This window comes from Mustela lutreola, chromosome 7 (genome assembly GCF_030435805.1).
Source record: "Mustela lutreola isolate mMusLut2 chromosome 7, mMusLut2.pri, whole genome shotgun sequence".
NCBI classification, from domain to species: domain Eukaryota; kingdom Metazoa; phylum Chordata; class Mammalia; order Carnivora; family Mustelidae; genus Mustela; species Mustela lutreola.
The window spans coordinates 9,763,447-9,790,276 of NC_081296.1; the positions used below are offsets into that span (position 1 = coordinate 9,763,447).

At 44.9% G+C, this 26,830-nt stretch overlaps 1 protein-coding gene across 2 annotated transcripts; it reads left to right on the top strand.

Annotated features, from left to right (window-relative positions):
• The first annotated feature begins 4,037 nt into the window (after positions 1 to 4,037).
• Positions 4,038 to 26,183, top strand: DET1 (DET1 partner of COP1 E3 ubiquitin ligase). 2 transcript variants are annotated; one of them, XM_059180033.1, is made up of 5 exons: positions 4,038 to 4,149; positions 8,640 to 9,732; positions 12,711 to 12,898; positions 20,097 to 20,288; positions 23,258 to 26,183. In XM_059180033.1, exons 2-5 carry the CDS (start codon positions 8,650 to 8,652, stop codon positions 23,445 to 23,447), a joined length of 1,653 nt encoding a protein of 550 aa, XP_059036016.1. In that variant the 5' UTR covers positions 4,038 to 4,149; positions 8,640 to 8,649; the 3' UTR covers positions 23,448 to 26,183. The 2 variants fall into 2 exon arrangements, 1 of the variants encoding a protein (XP_059036016.1); XR_009355279.1 differs by lacking the exon at positions 23,258 to 26,183 and adding an exon at positions 18,334 to 18,498 and having other exon boundaries at positions 4,063 to 4,149; positions 20,097 to 20,227.
• The last annotated feature ends 647 nt before the right edge of the window (positions 26,184 to 26,830 follow it).

The following is a 26,830-nucleotide window of genomic DNA, read 5'->3' on the forward strand; positions in this document are numbered from 1 at the left end:
GGAGCACAGTGGGAGGGGGGCGGTGGGCAATTAGAAGTTGGGACATCTGGGAGAGGCAGGCTGAAGTGTTCTGGAATCACAGGTGTCATCTGAGGTGCTGCCCTGCTTGCACAAGAGGCTGGTATCAGCATTCAGCAAATCTTTCTTTGGTGCCTCTGTCCCTGGCATGGCGATAGGCCTCTGGGATCAGTAGGTGCAAAACCGAAGGGGCGCCTGTTCTTGTGGAGATGACTTTATTTTATATTATTTTATTTAAGATTTTATTTATTTATTTGACAGAGATCACAAGTAGGCAGAGAGGCAGGCAGAGAGAGAGGGGGAAGCAGGTTCCCTGCTGAGCAGAGAGCCCCATGTGGGGCTCAAACCCAGGACCCTGAGATCATGACCTGAGCCAAAGGCAGAGGCTTCACCCACTGAGCCACCCAGGTGCCCCGGGAGATGACTTTAAACATCACCCAATTCAAGATACAATTACTTCCTGAGCTGAAGCATTCATAGTTACTTAGACCAAATACTTCGGAACATACTTGCCTCTTCTCTTTCTCTCTCCCACACTGCTTATCCAAGCCATTGGTGATACACCTTTAATGTATGTTTCAAATCTGACCACTTCTTACCACTTTTACCTTTATTATTCAAATCTGGGTGACCATCACCTTTTGCCTGGACTATTACAGTAGCCTCCCGGCTGGACTCTCAAGAGTTCCCTCTCTCCGTGTCAGCCAGAGTGAAGTTTCTAAAACATAAGTCTTCTTATGCTATTCCTCTGCTCCGATCCTTCCTGTCGCCCCTTATTTTATTCTGAATTGAAGGCAAAGTTCTTGTAAAGACCTCCCAGGCAGGCATAGTCTTGCCTCTGGTCACCTCTATAGCATCAGACTCTGTGAGCAACAAATTGAATTCCACTTCCTGGGAATGGCTGGAGAAAAGACAACCCCAGGCCTCCTCCACAGCTAGCAGATTTTCCAGGAAACACAGTGTGACACAGTGTGACAGCCTCCCCATGTTGGACTCTGCAGTAGATCTACAAATAGCAAGAACAATATGGCAAGTCAGAGGATTTTAAAGACATCCTTATAAATGTAAGTTAAATAGAAGTTAAACATGAAGGGGGCACCTGGGTGGCTCAGTCGGTTAAGCTTCCAACTCTTGATCTCAGCTCAGCTCTTGATCTCAGGGTCGTGAGTCTGAACCCCTCCCATCAGTCTCTGCATTGGGCGTTGAGCCTGCTTAAGACTCTCTCTCTTTCTCTCCCCTCTCCCTCTGTCTTCCCTCCTCCCTCTAAAAAAATAGAAGACAGACAAAATCTGCTAAACTATGTTCCACAATGACTATGCCATGCCCACCAGCAATGCAGGAAAACCCCAGTTTTCTATGTCTTCACTAATATTTATTATTTTCCTTTTTGAAAGTCATAGCTGTCTTAGTGGCTGTGAAAGGGTATCTCGCTATGCTTTTGAATTTGTTTCCCTGTTGACTAATGATGTCGAACACCTTTTCGTGTGTTTATTGGCCATGTATGTATATGATCCTCTGCCAATTTTTCAATTGGTCTTTTTGTTGTTGAGTTGCAGGAGTTAAAAAAAAATATTCTTGATACTACACCCTTATCAGATATATGATTTGCAAATATTTTCTCCCATTCTGTGGGTTGTCTTTTCACTTTCTTGTGTCTTTTAAAGCACAAACTCATTTGTTTGTTTGTTTGTTTATTTGAGAGAGACTGCAAGAGGTAACACGAATGGTGGGGAGGAACACAGGGACAGGGAGAAGCAGATTTCCTGCTGAGTGGGGAGCCCAACACGGAGCTGGATCCCAGCTCCGTGTTTCAGTTATTCTTCTGGTACCAGTAAAGCTCCCAATTTTAATTACCAGGACCCTGAGATGATTTGAGCCAAAGACAGACACTTCACTGACTGAACCACCCAGGTGCCCCAACATTTAAAAATTTTAATGAAGTTCAGTTTAATCTATTTTTCCTTCTGGTTGCTCATACTTTTAGTGTCATATCTAAGAAACTGTTGCCTAATCCAAGGTCATAAAGAATTATGTTTATGTTTCTTTCTAAGAGTGTCATAGGTTGTCCTTTTACATTTAGGCCTTTGGTCTGTTTTTTTAGAGGGGGGAGCAGCAGAGGGAGAGAAAGAGAGAGAGAGAATTTTTTTTTAAAGATTTTATTTGTTCATTTGATAGAGGTGGGGGGAATAGTGGGCAGAGGGAGAGGGAGAAGCAGGCTCCCCACCTAGCATGGAACCCAATGTGGGGCTCAATCCCAGACCTTGGGATCATGATCTGAGCTGAAGGCAGATGCTTAGCGACTGAGCCACCCAGGCACCCCTGGAATTGTACATGGTGTGAGATTGGGGTAGAGTTTCTTTTCAGTTATTCTTCTGGTACCAGTAAAGCTCCCGATTTTAATTACCAGGCTCAGCACAGAGATAGCAGTCCCCAAACATTTCCATCTGGGGTAGCATTTGATAATTTAAATGATATCCTCTTGTGTGATCTCTCTAGTAATCAAGTCAGATAATTACCCAATTTCAGATATAAGAAAACAGACTTGGAGAGGGTGAGTGAGTTACCTAACATCATGTAGGAACACAAATGGCAGAGTCAGAACTTGATACTGTGGGAGAGAAGCCTTGAAAAGGGGAGATGGAAGTCCTGGTCACAGTCTCAATTCTGCCACTTGTGTTCCTATGAAGTTGTACTAGTCATATGCTTCTCGGGGTCTCAATTTCATCATAGGTGGGTTAAGGGATTTGATCTTGAGTAACTGCAGTAACACTTTACTGAGCATCTACAGCATTCCAGGCTGTGCCAGGTGCTTTAAGGATAACACCTCGAATTTTTTTCAATGACCTCACTAGGCAGCAAATCTTCATTTCCCAGAAGAGAAAATGAAGACTCTGCAGTCAGTACCCGAGAACAATCAGCCTGGAAATGTCAAGACCGTTCCAAGAACCCACCCTGTTTCCTCTTAGCCAAGTACCCTTCCTGAGTCTGTGTCCTCACCTGTAAAGGCTAATTAGCATTCCTTCCACCTAGGATTGCTGTGAACAATGTGGACGGAGACCCTCACTCGTGGATGGAATCCTTACTGTAGAGCACCGACAAGATGCCAAACCCTATTGTAGGCGAAGATAGAGGACAAGACAAAATCCCTGCCCTCACGGACTTGACTTTCTAGAAGGGGGAAGGGAACAAAACAAAGACACTTGTGCGCATGCCCACGCACACACACACTGGGTAATATCATATAGTGATGAATGCTAACAAAAAATAGCGTGAGGGACGCCTAGGTAGCTCAGTCGGTTAAGCGTCTGCCAGCTTTCGTCTGGGGTCAGGATCCCAGGGTCCTGGGATCGAGTCCCCCATTGGGCTCCCTTGCTCAGCAGGAAGCCTGCTTCTCCTTCTACCTGCTGCTCCCCCTGCTGTGTTCTCTGTCTCGCTCTCTGACAAGTAGATAGATAAAATCTTAAAAAAAACAAAACCAAAAAACAAAAAGTAGCATGAAGTGGCAGTGGAATGAGAACAATCCGAAGCAGTCACATGCGCTGAGAACTGAATGATCCGAAGGAGGCCGACGGTAAAGGTTATGGGACTAGGTTAACCCAAGAAGCTTTTCTGCACTTCCACTATGGGCCAGCAACTGTATTGGGGCAGAATGTTCGGGGCGGGGGCGGGGTACATTCTGGTGGTCCAAGGGCTCACTGCGCAGGAGCGGACAACACAGGGCGGATCGATCCCCCGCCGATGGAAGGGCGCATCTAATCAAGAGGTGAAACAATTTTTATCTGTGTTTTTGCAAACGTGTCCAGCAGGCTCAGCGGCATTACCTTAAGAGATCACTGACATGCCCACGTTAGGGCTCTAGGTTAATTTTTTCCCTCCCAGCTACTGGGCTCCTGTGGCTTCGATTCCCCCTCCGGACACCAGGGTGCGCTGGAACACTCTCAGTGTGCGCTGACGCCGCCGCGCTCTCCCCACACCTTCTCGCTGCACCGCACTTCCGGTGGCAAGCGGAAGCGGGGGCTCACAGCCGCGGGGGCCGGGGCCGGAGGCATGGCGGGGGCGGGGCTGGGGGAGGCGCGTGCCGAGCAGGCCGGGGAGTTCTTCTCCCCGGCCCTTTGAACGAGGACCGTACAGGTGAGGACTTCTCCTTTCTTGGCCCAGCTTCCAAACCCGTCAGGCCTTCCCCGAGGCCTTCCCGCGTTCCCGCTGTGGGGCGGCCCCCTCCCCGCAATACGCCGAGGCCCCGTGGCTCCCGCCCTCCCTGAGCGGTCCCTTCCCATGGAGGCCCCGCCCCGGGCTTCTCTTTCCGGGGGCGCCCCCTTGGGGGTGTGTGCCCGCCCCTTGGTATCCCCTTACCGCTTTGGAAGCCGTCACGGCGACTTGAGGGGTGTGTGCGCCAGCCCTTGTGGGGAAGCTGAGAGGCAGCAAGGGGAAAAGGACTCCTAGTGCCACACGAGGAGCGAGTGGCCCCATTCAGCCAGGCTTGCTTCTTTCATTCATAAATAACGTACCGAAGGCGTACGAGGGGCCAGTCCCCTTGCTGGGCACTGAGAACACTGAGGTGACCGAAGCATACCTGGTTGCTTCCCGTCTAGGGAGTACGGTGTAGTGGGGAGTCCGTCATTAAGCACACAGCCGTGCAGGTAGAGGCAGGTGCGCGCATTGTGGCCGCTACTATGGAGAAGACAGACGGAGAAGTAATGGAGGCCTGCTGTAGATAGAGAGAAAGATCAGAGAGGAGATGACACTTGGGCTGCAACTTGAGAAACTATGCGAGGGCCCCGGGGAAAGACGTCCTAGGCAGAGGGGACAGCTCCTGTGGATGTCTGAGTTGGCAAAGAACTTGACGTGAGGCAGGTCCAGCGTACAGGAAAGGAGGCTTAAGCTGTGTCCAGGAGGGTGATGGGGTGGGCAGAATATGTGTACTGGTCAGGAGCTCACCCTTAGTGCCACAGGTAGGAGTGAAGTGCAGAGACAGAGTTGAAGGATGACCAGTGTTGTGAAGGCGAGATGTGGCTCTTTAGTTGGTATTTGAAGACTTCTCTGAGGAGGAGATAATTAGGTTGATGTCTGAAATCGGAGTTAGCAACGGGAGCAGAAGAGCTTTTTTAGATTTCAGTTAATAGCAGGTGCCAAGCTTCCGAGGCAGGAGGTGGGATCCCCGTTGAAGAAGTGGTTGGAGTTAGTGGGAACTGATGGGGTTGGAGAGGCAGAGCTGAGACCTTTGAGCACCTGGCTGTCGTGTTAAAAAATTTTGATTCTGATCATAAAGAGCAGTGGGAAGATGCTTTCCTGTTTTTAATCCGTAGTGGAAAGGGTGTGGTCACAAAAGCATTTTTGGAAAGATCATTGGCTGTTGCAAGGAGTGGGCTTAGGTAGGAAGCTGATGCGGTGTCGCAGGCGTGAGATTATAAGTTGGGATAAGGGTACGGCAGGTTGTGATAGAGGTAAGTGGAAGATGAGAGGGCTATTTAGTAGGAGAGAAAACCTCCAGAGTTTGATGACTGATCAGGGGCCGAGGGAAAGAGGTGTCAAGGAAGACGTCAGGTGACTGGTTCCCGAGAAGTGGGAGAGTAGCTGGGCCATTCACTGGTCTAGGGGAGCTGGGAGAGGGCCAGCTTTTGGGGAAATAACACCAGTTACTCTGACTCTTTTTATAATAGTTCTCACCCTGACTAGAAGGGACTGACTTTCTTTCTTTCTTTCTGGAAATAATTTTGCTGAGAGAGAGAATAAGAGAGAGAGCACAAGCGAGGTGGAGAGGCAGGGGGGGAAGCAGACTTCCCCACTGAGCAGGGAGCCCGCAAAGGGGCTCGATCTCAGGACCCCAGGATTATGACCTGAGCCAAAGGCAGGAGCTTGCCTGACTGAGCCACCCAGGCACCCTAAAGGGAGTTTCATTTCATACTTTTTCTACAGTGTTTGAATTTTTATGAGCCTGTATTGTTTTTTTAATCAGAACAATAAGAGAAGAAGTTGAAAAAGCCATAAATAACTTCACCATATCTCTAAAAATCACAGTTGTGTGATATGAAATAGAGTGTGTGTGGAGGGAGAGGGAGAGAGAGCGTGCATGCTGAGAGAAGTATTCGGAAATTCAGTGAGGATTTTCTGTGTAATTTGGAGCTGAAGTTAACAGGTCCTCAACTCCACTTAGCCTACCCCCTCACACCTTTCATACCAGTTTCTGGTGTCTTTGCCTTTTTTTTTTTTTTTTTTTTTAAGATTTTACTTATTTATTTGAGAGAGAGAGAGAGAGATCACGAGACAGGAGGAGAAGGTCAGAAGGAGAAGCAGACTCCCCATGGAGCTGGAAGCCCCATAGGGGACTTGATCCTGGGACTCTGGGATCATGACCTGAGCCGAAGGCAGTCGCTTAACCAACTGAGCCACCCAGGCGCCCCTGGTGTCTTTCCCTTAAGAAGACAAATCAGAGAATTTAAGATTGGGCTATACAAAGTGTGCATCAGTTTTCTTAGAATTAAGGATCTGTTTTGCTTAGTATGATCAGTGGCTCTTTCTAAGTTGAACGGCTGTAGTATACTTGATCCCACTCAGCAGTTTGTTTGCTAGATGGTGTCTTGTGCCTAGTCCTCCCGTGCCTGGGCCTTATCTGCTTTTGTCTTCCCATTCCGGTCACCCTGACTCCAGCCCTCATCTTAGGTTGGCAGGGTTACCCTTGGCAGGGATTGAGTGAGGCAGTTTTGTATGCTGTTTGGTATTTTGAAATGCTTAAACCTTAATAGTGTGTTTTTTAGGCTGTATTACAATAGCCACAGCAACAATGTCACTTTTAACAAGGAGTAGCTGTGTGAAATTCAGGATTTGTTGTTCGGGTATGGAGAACATTGCTCACTCTATCATGCCTAGGTCCTTTGAGAAAACTTAGGAGAGGGATTGCTTTTAAACTCCCGTGCCGGGAAGAGCTGTGCTTCTTCCAGGCCTCTGTTAAGTTTCTGTCTTATTGGCTGTGCACATTCTGTAACTGATTGGTTTTTCCTTTTTGCTTTGCTTGGAAAAATCAAGGCCAAATTAGAAGCTTGGCAGTTCTTCAAGTCTACATGGTACACATTTCTCTGTACATCTGGCTTCATCTTACTCTCCTGCATTAGTATTTTCTTCACGATAATTATTTCCTAATAAAAGAAAAAAAAACAACTCTGAGTAAGTTCAAATAATACTTTAAAAGTATATGTAGTCTTCAAAGTATGGTAGTACAGCTTCCTTCTTTCTGAAGTGCTCCTCTTTTATTTTGCCTAGTGAATTCTTGATCCTTCGAGGCGCCTGTTGGAATGTTGCTCCATTCATTCATTTACCATGTTGCTGAGCCCTTACTGTGCCTCAGGTACTGCCCCAGGTGGTGGGATTCACCTAGAGTTGGGCAGGGCCCCTGGGGCTGGTGTGTGCTGACAGGTACTTGTAAGGTAATTGAGATAATTTCAAAACATGATGAGGGCTAAAGGAAGTAAAATAGGGTAGAATGAGAGTTGATATGAATGGGAAGATAGGGAAAAATCTGAAGAGTTGATTTTTAGCTGAGATTTGATTGTTGACCTAGAGGCAACAGTTGAAAAAACCGTTGTTCTGCTTCCTTCTGGTCTCCATAGTTTCTCAAGAAATCCAGACATTTGAATTGTTCCCCTCAAGGTAATATACCTCATCTACCTGGTTGCTTCTAAGATTTCTACTTTGTGTTTTAGTTTTTAAGTTTGACTATAGTGTGTCTGGGCATGGATTTCTTTGGGTTTATCGCATTTGGGGTTCTCTGAACTTCCTGAATCTTGGGTTTACATCTGTGAGGGTTTGTTTCTGGATTCTCTACTCTATTCCATTGGTATATTTGTTTTTATGCCAGTACCACAATTTTTTTTTTAATTACTTTGGCTTTGTAATGTGTTTTGAAATCTGGAAGACTGAGTCTTCCAACTTTGTTCTTTTGCAAAATTATTTTGGCTGTTTGGGGTTCCTTGAGTTTACATGTGCATTTTAGGATAAATTTTTCTATTTTTTTTTCAAAAACCACCGTTGGGATTTTGTTAGGGATTGCATTGAGTTTATAGATTGCTTTAGGTAGTATGAACATCCCCCCTGCTTTTTTAAGATTTTATTTATTTATTTGAGAGAGATCACAGAGGGGGGAGAGGGAGAAGCAGATTCACTGCTGACTGAGCAGAGAGCCCAATGTGGGGTCGACTGCAGAACCCTGAGATTGTGACCTGAGCTGAAGGCAACCACTTAACTAAATGAGCCACGCAGGTGCCCCAGGTAGTATGGACATCTTAAGGGCTAGTAAATACATTTCTTTAATGAACGTGCACAAGATGTTACTCTTACACTGAACAAATTTGATGTATTTCTGTGTTTATTCTGTTGAATATTCCCAACAGCTAAGAGTGCTTTGAAGGTGTTCCTAGTGAATTAGGTCCTTCCTTCAAACCTGTTTTTAGAATCCGAAATCTCAGGACTGTTTTCTGACTGCGATCTGGGAAGGAGAAGTGCTGATCGCTGGCACCCTGCGAGCTCTTAGGTCCCGGCTATCAGGAGGAAAATCGCTTTGACTTCTGGATATTTATGTTTGGGTCAATTTTGTTTTGCTTTCTTGACTTCTTCACTTTTCCATGCAGAGATGTGATAATGGATCATCATGTTTCCACCATCAAACCTCGAAGAATCCAGAACCAAAATGTCATTCACCGCTTGGAACGGCGGCGAATCAGCTCAGGCAAGGCAGGCACCCACTGGCATCAGGTCCGAGTGTTCCACCAGAATGTCTTCCCCAACTTCACGGTCGTCAATGTTGAAAAGCCTCCGTGTTTCTTGCGTAAATTCTCGCCTGATGGGCGCTACTTTATTGCTTTCTCCTCAGACCAGACCTCTCTTGAGATCTATGAGTACCAGGGCTGCCAGGCAGCTGAGGACTTACTGCAGGGCTCTGAGGGGGAGATCCTGTCCAATGGCAACGACCAGCGGTCAGTCAACATCCGTGGCCGGCTCTTTGAACGCTTTTTTGTCCTGCTGCATATTACCAACGTGGCCGCCAACGGGGAGCACCTGAACCGGGAGTGCAGCCTCTTCACCGATGACTGCCGCTGTGTCATTGTGGGCTCAGCTGCCTACCTCCCGGATGAGCCGCACCCCCCTTTTTACGAGGTTTACCGGAATAGTGAATCTGTGACCCCTAACCCCCGGTCCCCCCTAGAGGACTATTCCCTTCACATCATCGACCTTCACACGGGCCGCCTGTGCGACACCCGCACCTTCAAGTGTGACAAGGTGGTCCTGTCGCACAACCAAGGGCTGTACTTGTACAAAAACATCCTGGCCATCTTGTCGGTGCAGCAGCAGACAATCCACGTCTTCCAGGTGACTCCTGAAGGCACTTTCATTGATGTGAGGACCATTGGCCGCTTCTGCTACGAGGATGACCTTCTCACGGTGTCGGCCGTTTTCCCGGAGGTGCAGCGGGACAGTCAGACGGGCATGGCCAATCCTTTCAGAGACCCTTTCATCAACTCGCTGAAACACCGGCTGCTCGTGTACCTGTGGCGCCGGGCAGAGCAGGATGGGAGTGCGATGGCCAAGAGGCGCTTCTTCCAATATTTTGATCAGCTGCGGCAGCTGCGCATGTGGAAAATGCAGCTTCTGGATGAAAACCATCTGTTTATCAAGTACACCAGTGAGGACGTGGTAACCCTGCGGGTCACAGACCCATCACAGGTGTGAAGTGCTCTCAGGCCCTTTATTGCCTCCAGCCCCTCGGGAAAGTGGGAAGGTTTCTCTCTTTGCCTATGGCCAGCCTCTCAGGAATTCCCATTTTCCATGCTCTTGAATTTTTGGTAGCCTAGGCCTCAGTCTTAAAATAGCTCCAATTTTCTCTGGCCACCTGTATGTATTTGGACAAATGGGAGCCAGATCTCAAGTCATTGACACGAGAGTGGTCAGCTCCGTGATTAGTACCCTAATTATCCTGCAGAGCATTTTCACTTCTCTTGAGAAAGAAGCCCAAGTGCTACAAAGTCAAAGTTTGGACTAATCCGGCCAAAGTGGGTAATCCGGTCTTGACTTTGTGATACTGTGCTAGTTGGTCTGCTTTAGTTCTAGGAATGAGAATGAGCCCACCATACCAAAAAATTTTTCTTTTCTTTTTTTTTTTTTAAAGATTTTATTTATTTATTTGACAGACACAGCGAGAGAGGGAACACAAGCAGGGGAGTGGGAGAGGGAGAAGCAGGCTCTCCACTGAGCAGGGAGCCTGATGTAGGACTTGATCCCAGGTCTCTGGGATCATGACCTGAGCTGAAGGCAGACACTTATTGACTGAGCCATCCAGGTGCCACCCCTGCCAAAAAATTTTCTAAAAATTTGGCCTTCCCTGCTTAAGTGGTTAATTTCATTATACTTCTTCACAGAATCCTTAGGAGGTAACTAATAAGTAAGTTCATCTGGCAGTTAAGTTTTATGACTTTACACTGACCTTGCCCATGTGCTGGACCATAGGCTGTAGAGCAGTGAAAAGATTAAAAGAAAGCCCATACTTCTGATCTCCCAAGTGAATCATCAGGACTGCAGATCCTAGGGTATTTCAGTTTGGATAAAAGATCTTGGAGAGGAGAGAGCTGTTCCACAAATGGGAATCAAGTGGTGTTAAGGGCACAGAAAGCTCACAAGACTCTTGGGTTGGAACACCATGTTGAAATTCAGGCTGTTTGGGGGCATTTCTCTTTGAGAAGCTCTCCACTTTAGTGTTGGTCGAGTAAGAGACCTACCTTTCTCTACTCTTGCCCCCTGTTCTCCTGTTTCCAGAATGTCTCCTTAGATAGGAGTTTGGGGATTCAGAATCGAGAGCAAACCAGTCAGCTACAAAGAAGGCTGTCTTGTATCTCTCACTGACTTGCATTTGGTTCTAAGAGAGACTGTGCAGGAGACTGTTCCTAAGACCTTACCAGCCGTCCACAGTAAAAGGCTTTCCAGTATCTTTCTTCCGAATCATAGGTTGTATATTCTAAAAAAGGTGGGTGGTGGGAATAATATGGTTGGAGATTAGATTTTCTGGGTTATTTTCTTTCCTGTTAATGACGAAATTGCCCATTGAGCCATTGCATATGAGAGTCTAGTCCATCTTATGTGTCATAGAAGATTGGCAGTGACACCCTTGACTTCTGTCCCCTTCTGTATTTCCCAGTCTGCCCCGGAGGAAAGGCTAGTAACGTTTGTATAATTTTATATTCACGTAATTATGGTGCATCCTGGTGGAGCCCTGATAGGGTCAAAATGTTGTCCAGGTCTATAGAAAGGACATGAGTCAATCTTTTATTTAGGTTTGAGCTATAATTACCTTTGTCATTTGGAGGGAATAAATTGTCTCTGATAGCCACATTTGAGATTATCCTTCTTCCCTTTGCTAAAACATGACCCACTTATTTCTGGTAGTTCTCATAAATTGTGGCTAGACGCAGTACTGGTGCTCACTGTTTTGCTTACAGAGCTTGTAACTTTAAACCCAGTTTGCCCCAGTTGTCCTCCCGCCCCATTCCCCAGTTTAATATGATAGGTTCCAATAAGGTTAATGAGGAAAAGTGCATCTACACACAAAGCCTTGCTAATATTATGAGTCTTATTCTCAGGTTACTCTGCAGCCTCTTTAATTTCCAGCCATATTTAATTTCCAGGTGACCGCAAAAGTCATGTAATGAAAGCTCTGGGAAGGACTGATGAGTAGTAAAACAGGTGGGCCATGTGGCTCCAGGAACTGATGACTTTAACTCCGTTGTAGGAGGGGGAAGTACTAATCCTAACGTTCTGAAAACTTCTGGAGTCCTGTTGAAAGCTTGCAGATTGGTTCACATTGCCACATTCATTGGGACAAAAACCAGGGATTCCTGCAGCTTTCTTGTTAGGCAGGGCACAGCACTGGTGGTGTAGAGGGCTGGTTGCCTGGGGGCCAAGGCAGAGAAAGTAGTGACTCTGCCACCTACGGTATTTGAATGCTTTTCAGTTCCCCCCTCTGATCTTAATTGCTACAAATCTCGAATGTATCTTCCAAATGCTCTTGGCCGAAAGAGTATTTACGAAGAAAGAAAAGGAAAATGCCTCCCTGATTTTTCATTTGTTCAGCAGCAGTTCCCTGCTTGGTTGCAACTTGCCTGGGCAGTTTTAGGACACAGTGTCTCTCTGCATGATAGAAATCTTAAGAGGAAAAATAAATGTCCCTATATTGAACTTTCAACTGTACATATACAAGAGAAAATAATTTGTCAACAGGCGGCTACAGCTACCAATCACTTTCTCAGCAGGGAGGAAAATTAAATCTGGCATTTTAAAAAAGTGCTTTTTATTTCAGGTTGGGTTAGGGAACAAGTCAGGAATAAATACTAGGAAGAAAAAGTGTTGAATTTGCAGAGTCCGAAGTGGAAGATTGGAAACCTTTCTACACATACACGCAGGCTAGCTCAGTAATCCTAACAGCACAGATGTGGTGGGAGACCCTGCAGTATTGGCCATGACTGATGGCCCTTGATTGATGAAGTGCATCTAGGCTTCCTCCTCTCCCAGAACCACCTGGAGCCATGTTTTAAGCTAGTGTGGGAGCAGAAGTGTTTGCTTGTTGTACTTGTTGGAATTTTCAACCAAGTGGTAAGCTTCCAAGGCATGGCAGTATATCCAGCTGGCTCATAGGTCTCTCTGTTCTTCTGCAGGCATCTTTCTTCGTGGTATACAATATGGTGACAACAGAGGTGATTGCCGTGTTTGAGAATACATCAGATGAGCTTCTAGAGCTCTTTGAGAACTTCTGTGACCTCTTCCGTAATGCTACCCTCCATAGTGAAGTCCAGTTTCCCTGCTCAGCTTCCAGCAACAATTTTGCAAGGCAGATCCAGCGCCGGTAAGCTCTTCCACCAGGCTTAACTGGCGTTAATTTTTCTTTAGCCAATTCACCGGTGTTAGGCCAGTAGTCATTTCCTCCAAAAAACCGTTCCTGTATTCTCTGTGCCCTTCTCACTTTGGTTTGGTCTGCCTGTTGTAACCCCTCGGGTCATCCTGAACTTCTGTCTTGTCTGTCAGCACCTGTGGAATTACTTGTGCGTTATCTCTGATTCGTCCTAGAGGAAGGAGAGCTGTGAGAGCTGCAGAAAGAGAGACCGCGTCTTTATTATTTATTGCTGTATGCTCATGATGTACTGTCAAGCATTTAAGTATTTTTTGAGTGAATGACCAGGGAAATAATTGTAGAACTTTTGGTTAAACATGATGTGTTGAACACGTGCATTTATCTCTGCTCCATCCTGTCACCCTACCAAAATGACAATAAAGGAGGAAGAGGTATAGATATCACAAGAGCCAAAGAAAATGGGAGAGGAAAGGCACTGGAGACAGGAGATGATTATCAATGGGAGAGAAATCTGAATCGGTGCTGGGAGCTGAGAAGCTAATTGATCACCAGTAACTTGACACCAACTTGGCACACTTCAGAGAACAAAAGCTTAAGACTAAAGAGTTCAGCCATCAAGAAACAACTTGCCTTGCCAGAGAAATCTGGAAGGGGTTGGGGAATTGGAAGCCCTAGGTACGTCTGAAGATACCTCTGATGGGTAGGCTTCAATAGGAGGATTGGGTGAGGGTCTGGAAAGAAGTAACCAGGCCCTCTAGCCCCCTTCTCTAAGCCTGTCTCTTCACCACCGCATCAGAAGGCTGGAGCTTTATTCACTGGAGAAACTGAACCATGTAGGCTCTGGTTTCATGTTCATGAGGCACAGTGGAGGTAGGGATGAGATTCGTCATGATAAAAACAAGAATTAAGTGAAAACCAACAGAACTGAAGGTGAGATTCCTGTCCCCTTTATGAGACTGGACAGCCAGGCTTATACTCCTCAGGGAGGATATTCTAGATTTTTTCCTTGGGAAACTAACCAACCCAAAGAAGAGACCTTCAGATACTCATACTTAGAGTCCCTCCACCAACAGCTGGCTCACCCTAAATTAATACCCCCCATCAGCCAGGTCTTCCCGTGAACCAGTTTCAGATGTAATTATCTGAGTACATTATTGTGAAATGAATGGTTACCTTGGGCCGTTGGCCCCAGCTGAATCCTACTCTAGTCAGTCAGTGCCTTATTGGACACCACATACTAAATTGCTCCCCCAACTCTAGACAGTTAGGGAAAATATCTGCTTTAGGTTTCAAGATAGGTCAGACCAGAGTGAACAGATGACTCAGAGTAAGCATTACTGCCGCTGGAAAAAATGAACAAAAATACACTAATGTAGTGGCCTCATCTTTATATAAAAGGGTAGTACTCAGTTAGAAATAGATGGATATTGGTTTTCAGACAAGTTACTTGCCTTTTCCTTTTTCTCTGGTTCACACAAACTTTCCACCTTACAAGCATTTCTTTTCAGTATAGAAGGATTTTTGGAGGCAGGACCTGGATCAGAATTCGCTTTTTTCATCTTGGAGTGTATTTTCTTCTTCTTTTTTTTTATTATTTTTTTAAAGATTTATTTAATTTGAGTGTGGTGGAGGGGCAAAGGGAGAGAGAGACTCTTAAGCAGACTTTACACTGAGTGTGGAGCCCAGTGAGAGGCTGGATCCCACAACCCTGAGATCAGGACCTGAGCCAAAACCAAGATGCCACTGACTTTTTTCCTTCTTCTTTTTTAAAAAGATTTTATCTACTTATTTGTCAGAGAGAGAGCAAAGCAGGGGAAGTGGCAGGGCAGAGCAGGCAGAGGAGGCAGAGAGGGAGAAGCAGTCTCCCCACCAAGCAGGAGCCTGAACCAGGACTCGATCTCAGAACTCTTGAGTTCATGACCCGTGGCGACAGCGGACACTGAACTGACTGAGCCACCCAGGCATCCCTGAATTTTCTTTTAAGTGAGCTTTAAAATCAGGCAGATCATTATCAACTGATTACAAAGTTGGGTACAGCTGGCTGAGAGAAAGTATAAAAGTCACTGGAAGGTAAACTCCCATGAGGGTAGGGATTTTAGTCTGTTACATTCACTGCTGTACCTGTAGCACCCAGGCTAGTGTCTTTCATGTGGAAGAAGCTTATTAGGTGTTTGTTGAAGGAATGAACTCACCCAGTAATTAGAGGAGGCTGTTTTTTGAGAGTTCTTTCAGAATGCATCTAGAATTAAGTGAATTGTAGGAAGTCTCAGGAGGAGAAAATAAAAGTTGAAAAGAAAGGCGGAGTTCCAGCTTTGTGATCCTCGGAGTTTTGTATCATACCACTGGAAGATTTTGACAACTGCAGATACCCTCATGCTTCAATTTTTTAGTTGATCTTAAAATTCTTTTGCTGGTAAGTTGTAATAATTGCAGAAAATGCAATTTTCAGTGTATATTTAATATTGGTTTTTAGGGGCGCCGGGTGGCTTAGTTGTTAAGCGTCTGCCTTTGGCTCAGGTCATGATCCTGGAGTCCTGGGATCGAGCCCAACATCGGGCTCCCTGCTCCACGGGAAACCTGCTTCTCCCTCTCCCACTCCCCCTGCTTGTGTTCTCTCTCTTGCTATGTCTTTCTCTGTCAAATAAATAAATAAAATCTTTTTTTAAAAAAATTGGTTTTTAAGATAAAATTATTACAGGTCTTTTTTCCCTAGCCAATTATATTGAGAATTATATATCACTACCTGGGTGGCTCAGTTGGTTCAGTGTCTGCTGTCACTGTGGGTCATGATCTCTCTCTCAAACTGGCATATAACATTGCATAAGTTGATGATGTATAACCCGGCACTTTTATTTTAATTAATTAATTAATTAATTAAAAGTTTTATTTATTCATTTGACAGAGAAAGCAAGAGCACAGCAGGGGAAGAGGCAGGCAGAGGGAGGAGGGAAAAGCATGCTTCCTGCTGGGCACGGAGGCAGATGCAGGGTTCCATCCCAGGACCCTGGGATCTTGACCTGAGTTGAAGGCAGATGCTTAACCCACTGAGCCACCCAGGTGCTCCAACTCAATGCTTTTAAACATAACCTGGGGAATCCAGATGCCATAGTAGTTTGGTATTCAGTATTTGATATAAAAGAGGGAGCAGATTATACCAGTACTCTTTGAAATTTTACATTGTTTCCTCTTTTTTTTTTTTTAAAGACTTTATTTATTTGACAGAGATCACAAGTAGGCAGAGAGGCAGGCAGAGAGGCGGGGGGGGGGGGGGTGAAGCAGGCTCCCCGAGGAGCAGAGCCTGATGCATGCGGGGGCTCGATCCCAGGACTCTGAGTTCATGACCTGAGCCAATAGCAGAGGCTCAACCCACTGAGCCACCCAGGCAGGCCCCTACATTGTTTCTTTTTATGTTCAAATTCATATATCTGTTTTATCTCCCCCACAGAACTGTATCATAATGTAACATTTCATTAAGCATCTTGTCATTATATTGAAAATATAATGTTTATATAAGTTGGAATTATTTTTTATTTCTTGTGAACACAGGGCTCTAAAATGATCAATTTTATAGTCTCCAGTCATCTTTTAGTAAAAATAAATGAATGTGGATCTATTATAGGTTAGATGAATGTTCAAGTAAAATGGGACACCAAGGTTCGTGAGTTACTTAAGGAAAATCTTTATTTTGAAAGAGACCAAAATAAAACAAACAGTAGAAAGAATAAAGGAATAACACTGCAATCACTGAAATAATTGATGCTATAAAAAAGAAACATTCCTAGAACAGAAACTTAAATTTTGTTAGGAAGAGTTGAGGAATTCTCCAAAAAAATAGAGTAAACTGATAAAAAATAGGAAAATGGGAGAGAAATGAAGAAAAGAAATTAAGAGAATTTGCCGAGGACATCCAATATCTGGTTATTTCCACAAGGCGCAGTAGAGAAAATGATAGGAAGGAAATAATGTAAATATAGTTTTCCAGGCCTGAAGAACATCAATTTCGAAATTTGCAGGACCTTTCAGTGGTGTGCTAGGATTGGCTCAGGCTGGCTCATGAGAGTCTGTTTGTTAAGCTTTCAGGAATTTTTGCAAGCTATTGCTAAATGTGGTCATTATTGAAAACTAATTATTTTGGGGGTGCCTGCGTGGCTCATTCAGTTAAGCATCTGCCTTTGGCTCAGGTCATGATCCTGGAGTCCTATAATTGAGCCCCATGTCGGGTGCCCTGCTCAGTGGGGAGTCTGCTTCTCCCTTTCCCTCTTTTCCTCCCCTGCTCATGTTCTCTCTCTTTTGCTCTCTCTCAAATAAAATCTTTCCAAAAAATCTTGTCTTTAATTTAAAAATATTTTGTAGTTATTTTACTACTTACGTTTTTGAGTGTATTTGTATCTGTTTTATCTGTATGATGAAAGTATTACCTGGTGATGTGCTACTACTGCTCATCTTGTGACAGCTCCACATTCAGCAGTGTCACCTTGGTACCTTGAAGTTGATCTAAAAGTTACCTAGAAGTACCTTTTACAGCAGGAGGATTTACAGCACAGAAATTGGCAAGTGCTGCAAAACATGGCTCATGTCCCCAGATAAATAATTATCTAGCTCCATCAAGTGCCTCATAAAAAAAGACCCATACCGAGGCATATCATCATAAAATTTTGGAACATTGCGGGGACACCTAGACAGCTCAGTCATTTGGGTATCCAACTCTTGATTTTGGCTCAAGTCATGTTCTTGGGGTTATGGGATCAAGCCCCACATTGGGTTCCATGTGGAACCTGTTAGGATTCTCTTTCTCCCTCTGCCCCTCTCTACTCACGCTTTCTCTCTCTCTCACAAATAAATAAATCTTTTAAAATGAGGTTTGGGAACATTGGGGATAAAGAGAAGATGGTAAAAACTTGCAGAAAGAACATATATTTCACATGGTAAAAAATAAGTCATCAAATAGTGTTGGACTTAGAAGTAATAACACTGAAAGCTTGAAGCCAGTAAAATCGTGCCTCCAGAATTCTGTGAAAAAAATGATTTCCAGTCTAGAACTTTATATCCAATAAGTTGGAATAAGACATTTTCAGACATGAAAGTTCTCAAACAAAATTGCCTCTCATGTACCTTTTCTAAGGAAGCCTCTGGAAATTGTATTTTCCACATAAACCACAAAAGTATGGTACAGGAAGTAGTCTGAAACTGTAGTTCGGGGGGAACTGATGGTTTAGGAAAAGGTGGGGAAGAATTGATTAAGTGCAGGAGAGGTTGTGGGACCTAGTACTGGAGGTTCAGGACCTAGGAGGCCATAGTGCTGGAAGGATAATCTCTGTGAATTTAGAAGTCCCGTGAACTGGGAGAGGCATAACTGGGCAGAGTGACAGTGAACCAGGAGTTAAACGCCAGAAGACGTCCCAGGGATAACTGCTTCATCCTTTTGTCAGTGGAAAGCCCGGAGAGTGGAGCCAGTGGTGCCGCTGGGGAAGACGAGCTGCTTCAGCCAAGAAACCGTCGTGGAGGCTGTGACTTAGGATCGTCATGCAGCCGTAGGCCAGCCCCCAGCATCTGAAGCCAGTGAGCCAGGCAAGGCAGAGTGTGGATTATGAAAGGTAGTACTAGACTTCGGCTGGAAAGGAGCTGCAAACCCGAGAACCCAGAGTCTTTGATTTTAGCCCATTCAAAAGGGAAAGAAAGAAGTTCTCTTTGGCCCAAGATTTAATTTTGTGATTCACACTGAGGCTGTGAAAATTACTGTCAAGAGGAGTAACGGAAAAGCAGTATCGAGAGCTAAGCTTTCTTCGGGGGAAACTGAGATCTGTTGATGTCCTTCCAGCATCACAGGTTAATGGTGAAGGCAAAAATCCGATCCCATTTCTATTTTCTCCCTGGACTAAAAAAATTATTTCCCTTTAAGTTTTAAATCGTATGATAGGGGCGTCTGCCTGGGTGACTCAGTTGTTAAGCATCTCCCTTCGGCTCAGGTGGTGATCCCAGCATCCTGGGATCGATCCCCACATGGGGTTCCTGGCTCAGCAGGAAGCTTGCTTCTCCCTCTCCCACTCCCCCCTTTCGTGTTCCCTCTCTCGCTGTCTCTCTGTCAAATAAATAAAATCTTTAAAAAATATATGATATGCAGAGATTGATACAGAGATTTTTAAAACTGCATTACTGATAGTTGACGTTTTTTCTAAGAAACAATGGGACAGTGAAAAAGAAGAAAAAAAATCAAAATGATCACACAAATGCAATTATCATTTAGATACATTTCTACGTCTTTTTTTAGGCCTAATTTTTTTTTTTTTTAAGATCATGCCCTGAGCCAAAGGCAGATGCTTAACTGATTGAGCCACCTAGGCGCCCCTTTTTCTTTGTTTTTTTAATCATACTGTGGGTACAGACTGTAGCCTGTTTCTTTTACTTACCATTATGATAAACATTTCCTCTGTAACCATGTAATCCTTGGATATTGTAGTTTTCCATTAGGTTTTTAATTTTCTGTCAGTTTTTCATTATCATAAACAATACTGTATTGAATGTGCACAGAGATTTTTCTGCGTGTGGGATTGCTTCCTTAGGGTAAATTTCTAGAAGAGTGGAAATACTTGGTCAAAGGGTATTAAATTTAGTATTCTTGGCAGTTGTGAGTAATTGCTCCGTTGTTACTATTACTCAAAGTAAATGAGATTTGTGACTCTGTGTCCATGTTACTATTCTTTAGGTACCGATGTTTTTGTGGGAGTACAGGCAGCGAGCCCCCAGACTTGAAACAAGGGATGAGTGTTTTTTCGAAAGTTTTGATGAAAGTTGACTTACAACTGATCCCAAGAAGTTGGAGAGAGGCTCCTCATTTCCATGCATTCCCTGCTCTCTGTAGCTCCTTTTTAATGCAAGCTGAGACTGCTGTTTGGGGAAGTAGATTTGAGTAGAAGTGTTGTCATAGAATAGTTACCTCATTGGAAACTTGTTTAGAGAGTCTGTGTTAACTTTTCTAAAGTGATTCAGTGTTCTTACTTCAAGTTCTGTTTTCTGGTTTTTGAGAATGTTTGTAGCCAGGCAGACTTGTGATGTGTGGGAGTCCTGACGTCCTTCATTATCTGGATTTCTGTTTACAGAATGAGTTGTTTTTAGACATGTTTTATCGATCTGAGCTCCAAGGCAGCTTTGCGTGCCTGCTAATGCAGCCTTCCTCCCTGGTGCTTTGTTTTAGGTTTAAAGACACTATTGTAAATGCCAAGTATGGAGGGCACACAGAGGCAGTGCGCCGGCTGCTGGGTCAGCTCCCCATCAGTGCTCAGTCTTACAGCGGGAGCCCCTACCTCGATTTGTCTCTCTTCAGCTACGATGACAAGTGGGTGTCTGTCATGGAGAGACCCAAGACTTGTGGAGATCATCCTATCAGGTACACGATCACTGCTCCAGTGGCTAACTGCCCACGGGCTAAAGATGGCCTTCTCTCTCTTTCTCTCTCTCTCTCTCTCTGTCTCCCCTTGAACCTCATTTCACTGCGACCATGCCCACTGGGACTCATGGGTTGTTTGGAAGGACAGGCTGTTTTTATAATGTGGTGAGTGCTTTTGATCATGTCGGTACTAGTCTCATACATTAAGTAGTTCTGCTCTTTGCTTCTCATCAAAACATCCAATTCAGGTAAGTGTTGTTCCCCTTTAAAGGTACCCAGGGTAGGAAACCACATACCGTTTCATAATAGTCTTTATAGTTGAGACTTTCTAATTTTATTTCACTCAAATTATTTTATCCCCTCATGTTACCTAGTAGAAAAGATAGCAGAGATAATTTGGGAAACAGGCAGGTTTTGGAGAAACACATGCATTCTCACATGAGAAATTTTAGAATGTGGACTACTGTGTTATTGCTAGAACCTGGAAAACTAAGCCAGTCCTTCCCTCACAGACTTCCACTCCACAGACCACCCCCCCCCCCGCCCCGTTTTCTCCATGTGGGGAGCTTGTGTTTTGTGTGCTGTGTTAGATACTAGGGAGAGGGACTGGTACCATCACCACCCGTGGGGGGATTTCAGCGGAGGGGTGTTCTGGAACCCTTAGCTGGAGAGTGGAAGGCCTTTTTCACATGGAAGCAGTATTAGGTAGAGTTTCACTGTCCAGCTTCATTCTGTGCTAAATAGACTTGTGTAACACATTCTGAACAGTTAATCATCACTCATAGTATTTCCTTTAGGAAGTTGTAGTCAAGTTCCAAAAACCAGTTGATTTTTTTTTTTTTTCAATTCTAGAAAGCTTTAAACATATAAAATGTGGAAGAGTATAATGAACCTGCACGTACCAGCCACCCAGTTTTAACAGTTATCAGGTCCATGGTCAATGTTGTCATCTCTTTCTACCCCCACACCCCACCAAACTGCCACTCTTGATTTTTCTGAAGCAAATCTCAGATTTTATAGCATTTTTTACTCATATATATTTCAGCATGAATTTCTAAAAGATAAAGACTTAGAAAAATATATCCTCCATACCATTACTCTGTCCTAAGACGACCACCAAGTACCTAGTTTTCACATTTTCCCGTTGTCTTGTAAATATTCTTTTTATGGTTCCATTTGTTCCTATCAGGATCTAAACAAGGTTTACACATGGCATTAGTTGCTACTCCCTTAAATCCATTTTATTCTGAAGGTTCTGCTTCCCTCTTACCTTCCTTGCAGTGAAATTGTCCCGTAGTATTGCCCACATTTGGAGTCTGCTCGTGCATCCCCGGAGTAGTGCTTACAATTTTTCTCATTCGTGTACATTTCCTGTGAACTGATAGTTCGATTTAGAAGCTCAAACAACTCACTTTACCTTATAAGCTCTTTGTGTGTTGGAGAATGTGTGGGTGAGGTGAATGTGGTTTTCACACAGAAAAGCCTATCATGGGCCTCATTTGATATTGTCAAGGTAGCATGAGATCCATTCCTCTCCTTTCTGACTTGTTTTTCTAAAACGAAAAGGGAGTAACCTAAGTTACAATTTGGAAATGGCTATTGCCTCTGACCAGAAGGGTTTTTCACTTACTTTTAATTTAAAGTGAGAAATGTGAGGCTATGAAAGGCATTAGAAGAGGAGATGCCATGACTTGAACACCTGTACTGTGTGTTCCATTCTAGTCTTTGTCAGGACGCATGTTCACATGTATGTTGTTGTAGTCCTGGTTAGCATTGTCCTGTGAAGCCTGCTTTTATTTTAGAAACGTTTCTTGATGTTATTCCGTAGTCCTCAGAGTTCCCATCCAATGATGGCCTGTCACTCCCTCAGTTAGATGTACCACAGTTGACTGAAGTAGTCCCGTCACTGAACCTTTATTCTGGCTTGCATTTTTACATTGGAGCTGTGCTAGAGTTGCCATCTTTATTCATATCACTATGTCCTCCCTTTAAATTAAGTTCTGAGGATACAAATTCGTGGAAGTGGGATTATTGAGTCAGAGGCTATGAATATCTTTATGTCTACCATATGTTTGCTTTCCAAAAGGGAAGTCATAGAGCTTCGTAATTCAGAGCACTTCATTTTCTAGGACTTCCTCTACCTCGTTCAGCCCCAGCCCCACTGAATATCTCTAGTTCCCCATACCCGAAGATGTTTATCATGTGTATGGGAAAATGTCTTTAATTGTGGGGATGAATGGAAGTATTAGTTGAAAAATGAAAAACTACTTAGTATTTTGTTTTTGTGTGTGAAAAAGAGCCTTCCAAGAGAATTTTTTCTTAAAAATGAAAAACTCAAACACGGGCCAAGATCTGCGCTTTCCTGGGTATAGCCACTCACCACATGTGGTTGAGCACTTAAAATGTGACTAGTCCATGCTGAGACGTGCTCGTGTGTCACACATCTGATTTCAAAGGCTTAATACAACAAAAAAAGGAATGTGAAATACCTCATTAATATTTTTTTACCTGGATTACAGGTGGAAATAATATTTTGGATACCAGTATTGGGTTAAATAAAAAATATATCACTAAAATTAATTTCACCTTTCTCTTCTTACCTTTTTTAATGTGCCTACCTGGAAATTTAAAAGTATTCATGTGGCTTGCATTTCATTTCTAGCCCTAGCCTAGGCAGTCTTGGGGCAGTTTTTCTGGAAAAGGTGTGGCTGTAGTTAAGGCTTTAACTGAGGGTCATTTTGGGAAAGAGATGACCCAGTGACTCAGGACAGCTCAGGAAAATTCATAGTCCCCCTGGCCATAAAACGAGCTGCTCAGACAAAGGTGGTTTTGCATTTCTGATAACCTGGGGCCGATGTAAAAGGCGATATGGTAGGATTAGATGAGTTGCCGCGTCCTCGTGCTGTGCAGATTACAAGATGGTCGTGACTCTCTGTACCATCTTCTCTTTCTCTCCTTCTTCTGTATAGGTTCTATGCCCGGGACTCTGGTCTGCTCAAGTTTGAGATCCAGGCAGGCTTACTGGGCCGCCCCATCAACCACACCGTGCGACGCCTTGTTGCCTTCACCTTTCACCCTTTTGAGCCTTTTGCTATTTCAGTGCAGAGGACTAATGCTGAGTATGTTGTCAACTTCCATATGCGACACTGCTGCACATAGGTGCCTCACCAAAGCCCAGTTATCTGGTCTTCCAAGACATTGCCCCCTGCTTGTGTCGGTGGACTCCGAAGCAGAAGCTCCTGGCTGCAGCTTTGTCTGATCCAGACTGTTGTACCCGAGAGGGGAGAGCCAGGGAGAGGAGCGAGGGTGGCTCAGTCTAACGGAATACGTATCCCAATGGACACGGAATTGTTATTGTATCCAAATACTGATGGATTGAAAGTCCCCTGGTCTTTCCCCAGTGGGAATATCCAGCATTAATTACGTCCATTTAATTGTTGTCTTATTTTGCATTTTATTGCTTTGAAGATGAAAGCATTACCCCGTTCCCTTTGCTCTTTGTTCTTTGACATTATGATCTGTTTTGGCATTATGGCAGTCTGAAGCAGGGAAGTCTTACTGACTCATGGGAACTGTGTATAGCCGACAATGGGGCTGTCTTTATTAAAAAAAAAAAAAAAAAGAAGAAGAAGAAGAAGAATAAAGCCTTGCTATTTTCTTACTTAAATGTATCCCATTTGTTGATTGCCTTATGTCCTACCTCACCAAATGCTTTTCACCTTATGGGTTCTAGGAGGGACTGTGAAAGGGGTCAGGGGCCATGACTCCAGGGGCCACCCTTGGGAGAACTTAGTGGTGTGTGCCAGCGTGCAAGGGTGTTCTCGGCCAGGACTGTTTCCTTCCCTGGGGTTTTCTCTCCTGGTAATTGTTATAGCTGGAGAACTGGGCATAATTGCACATTGTCATGAGGAAGCACATTCCCATCTGTACCATCTGTGTCATGCGGGTGGAGGAGTGAGTGGTTCTCTTTGGCCACAGCAGATACAAACACTGTGTAGCACGTACAGCGTTCGGGGAGTGAGAGCTGGCAGGCTCCTGGCGTCTCTAAAGAGATCAGACTGGTTGTTCCTGGACGGCTAAGCCATCACAGCTCCTACAGACACCTTCTGGCCCCCAGCCCACCTCCTTCCGTATGGTCTCAGCCCGTGATCTCCAGCGGCCCCGTCAGGCTGTTTAGGTTTCATCTGCATAATGTATAAACCGTTTATGTAGTAAGCTTGTTCAGTAACATCTGACTTTGAAAGCCATCTCGAAATGTTGGGTTTCAGAGCAGGTTGTGAAAGATGCCATGGATGCAAACAATTGGATTCTGTATCCCTCTGACATCCCTTGGGAACGTGATAAATGCGGTGTGAGACACTGAATCCCACTCAAAGCAGTTCAGCTCACTTCATCACCTTCAGTATTGAACAGCTAAATTCATTCTCATTCAGCATTCAACACAGGATTTGAGCACCTAGTACGAGAGGGAGATGTGCTACGATGTGGAAGATAAGGAGAGAAATAGGCAAAGAGAATTCTAACGCGGAATGGCCAAAACCCCCGTAGCAGTTGTCTGAGAACAGTGGAGGTGATGAAGGAGAGGTGGAGAAGGAAAGCTCTCCTGGGGAAGGGACTGGAACTGGATAAATGGGAGAGTGTCGCGTGAACCAGGGCCGAGGCCAGTCATGTCGAGGAGAGCCCCGGCATGCCTAAAGGCGTAGAAGCATGGTAAGGGCTGTCAGGGTTGTGGAATGGTCCCTACCAAGGCTGCAGCACCAGCTGTGCGGGAGGCCAGGGGAATGAGGCCCAACCAAGAGGAAGAGTCTTGTGTGTGGTGCTGTGTAGGGTTTTGTGCAGTGGAAGACCTCATCTGAATTTCACGGAGACCGAGTTGAGCATTCGGGAAGATGGTTGGGGGGCGCTAGAGACTGGAGATAGGCCGACAAGCCAGTCGCTGGTAATTCAGAGGAGAAAGGGAGGGTTGGGATGACATCCCTGGGCCTTGGGAAGGGTGAAATACTGAAGCGTCCTCCTAGATTCCTCATAGGTCATCACAAAGTCAGGGTCCCATGGCAGTCAGACGTTTGTGGGGCTCAACGAATCTTCATAGATGCACTTTACCTGCAGCTTTGTCTTTGTACTGGTCGATGGATTGTTCCGGAGGGACTTGCAGCGTGGAAAGAGCATGGAGTGTGAAGTCACTCGGACCTCGGTGTGAATCCCCGCCTTTCTGCTCATTAGTGGTGTGACCTGGGGCCATTTCCTAGCCTTTTTGAAGCTCAGTCTCTACTTCCCTCCACCTTCCTCATCCACTCCCCTGGTCCTGTCTTTCATCACATGTGACTACCGAGCAATCCTCATACACCTTCCTTGTCTGTTTCCTCTCCTGTCCCCTAGAATTGCTGCTTGACACCTTCTTTTCTCTTCACGACTCTTCTCCATTTCTCATAATCACCTTGCCCCCAACTCTGTGACAGAAATAAAAACAATGAGGTGAGAAATCCCTTCTCTTGCACCATAACAGCCACGTGACTTGGCATGTGCTCTCCTTCCCCGCCTTTCCTCCTGGGTAAAATAGCCCTGCTTCCACAGAAGGTCACTTCCTCCACCTGTCCCCTGAATCCTGTCTCTTCTTTCCATGACTTCTCCATGTCTTCGCCCCCACGATGATTCTTTTGGCCATCTTCCTCTTGGTAATCATGCTGTCAGCATGTTAGATGCCCTTTAGGATTTTTCTTTAAAACCTCCTGCTTTCAGAGCGCCTGGGTGGCTCAGTGGTTAAGTGTCTGCCTTCAGCTCGAGTCATGATCCCGGGGTGCTGGGATCTAGCCCCGCATTTGGCTCTCTTCTCATCGGGAAGCCTGCTTCTCCCTCACCCACTCCCCCTGCTTGTGTTCCTTTTCTCACTGTCTCTCTCTCTGTCAAATAAATAAAAATCTTTAAAAAAATAAAACCTCCTGCTTTGGTCTCTTCCCTGTTAGTTACTGCCCATCTCTATGTTACCCTTCACAGAAGAACATCTCAGGAGAGTTGTCTAAATTAAGCCCTAACAAAAATGTCACGTTCCGTTTTTCTTCCTCCCACTCTGGGTGGGCTCAGTGCTTCCACTCCACTAAAACTGCTTATCTCGGCTCCGGTGCCCCCATGGTGCCGGCTGTGTGCTCACCTCTTGGCCCTCTTGTTTGTCAGCCTCCTGACATTGGTTGTAACTCCTCTCTCTCTTATCAAGAAACACTCGCTTCTCTTGGTTTCCAGGACAGTACATGTTTCTGGTTTTCTTCCTGCCTTGCTGATTGTTGCTTCATTGTCCCTTTGCTGGGTTCCCCTCTTCGATTCTACGTGTAGACACTAAATGCCCCAAACCTTGGCCTTGGATCCTCGCTTCATTTCCTCTTTATGTAATTTCTTTAATTGATTTCTTCCATTCCCCAGGTTTTAAATTCTAGCTATATGCTGATGAGTCTCAAAATTATAACTTCAGCCCTGACCGCTTCATATATCCCATGATTTACATGGCGTCTTCATTTGAATATCTAATAGGCATTTCAGACGAGATCAGG

What these genes read in the sequence shown, in the direction of transcription:
- DET1 (XM_059180033.1), top strand. Translation starts at nt 8,650, where the DNA reads ATGGATCATCATGTTTCCACCATCAAACCTCGAAGAATCCAGAACCAA. An exon ending in GGGTCACAGACCCATCACAG is followed by an intron (nt 9,733 to 12,710) that starts GTGTGAAGTGCT and finishes GTTCTTCTGCAG; the next exon opens with GCATCTTTCTTCGTGGTATA. An exon ending in GCAAGGCAGATCCAGCGCCG is followed by an intron (nt 12,899 to 20,096) that starts GTAAGCTCTTCC and finishes GCTTTGTTTTAG; the next exon opens with GTTTAAAGACACTATTGTAA.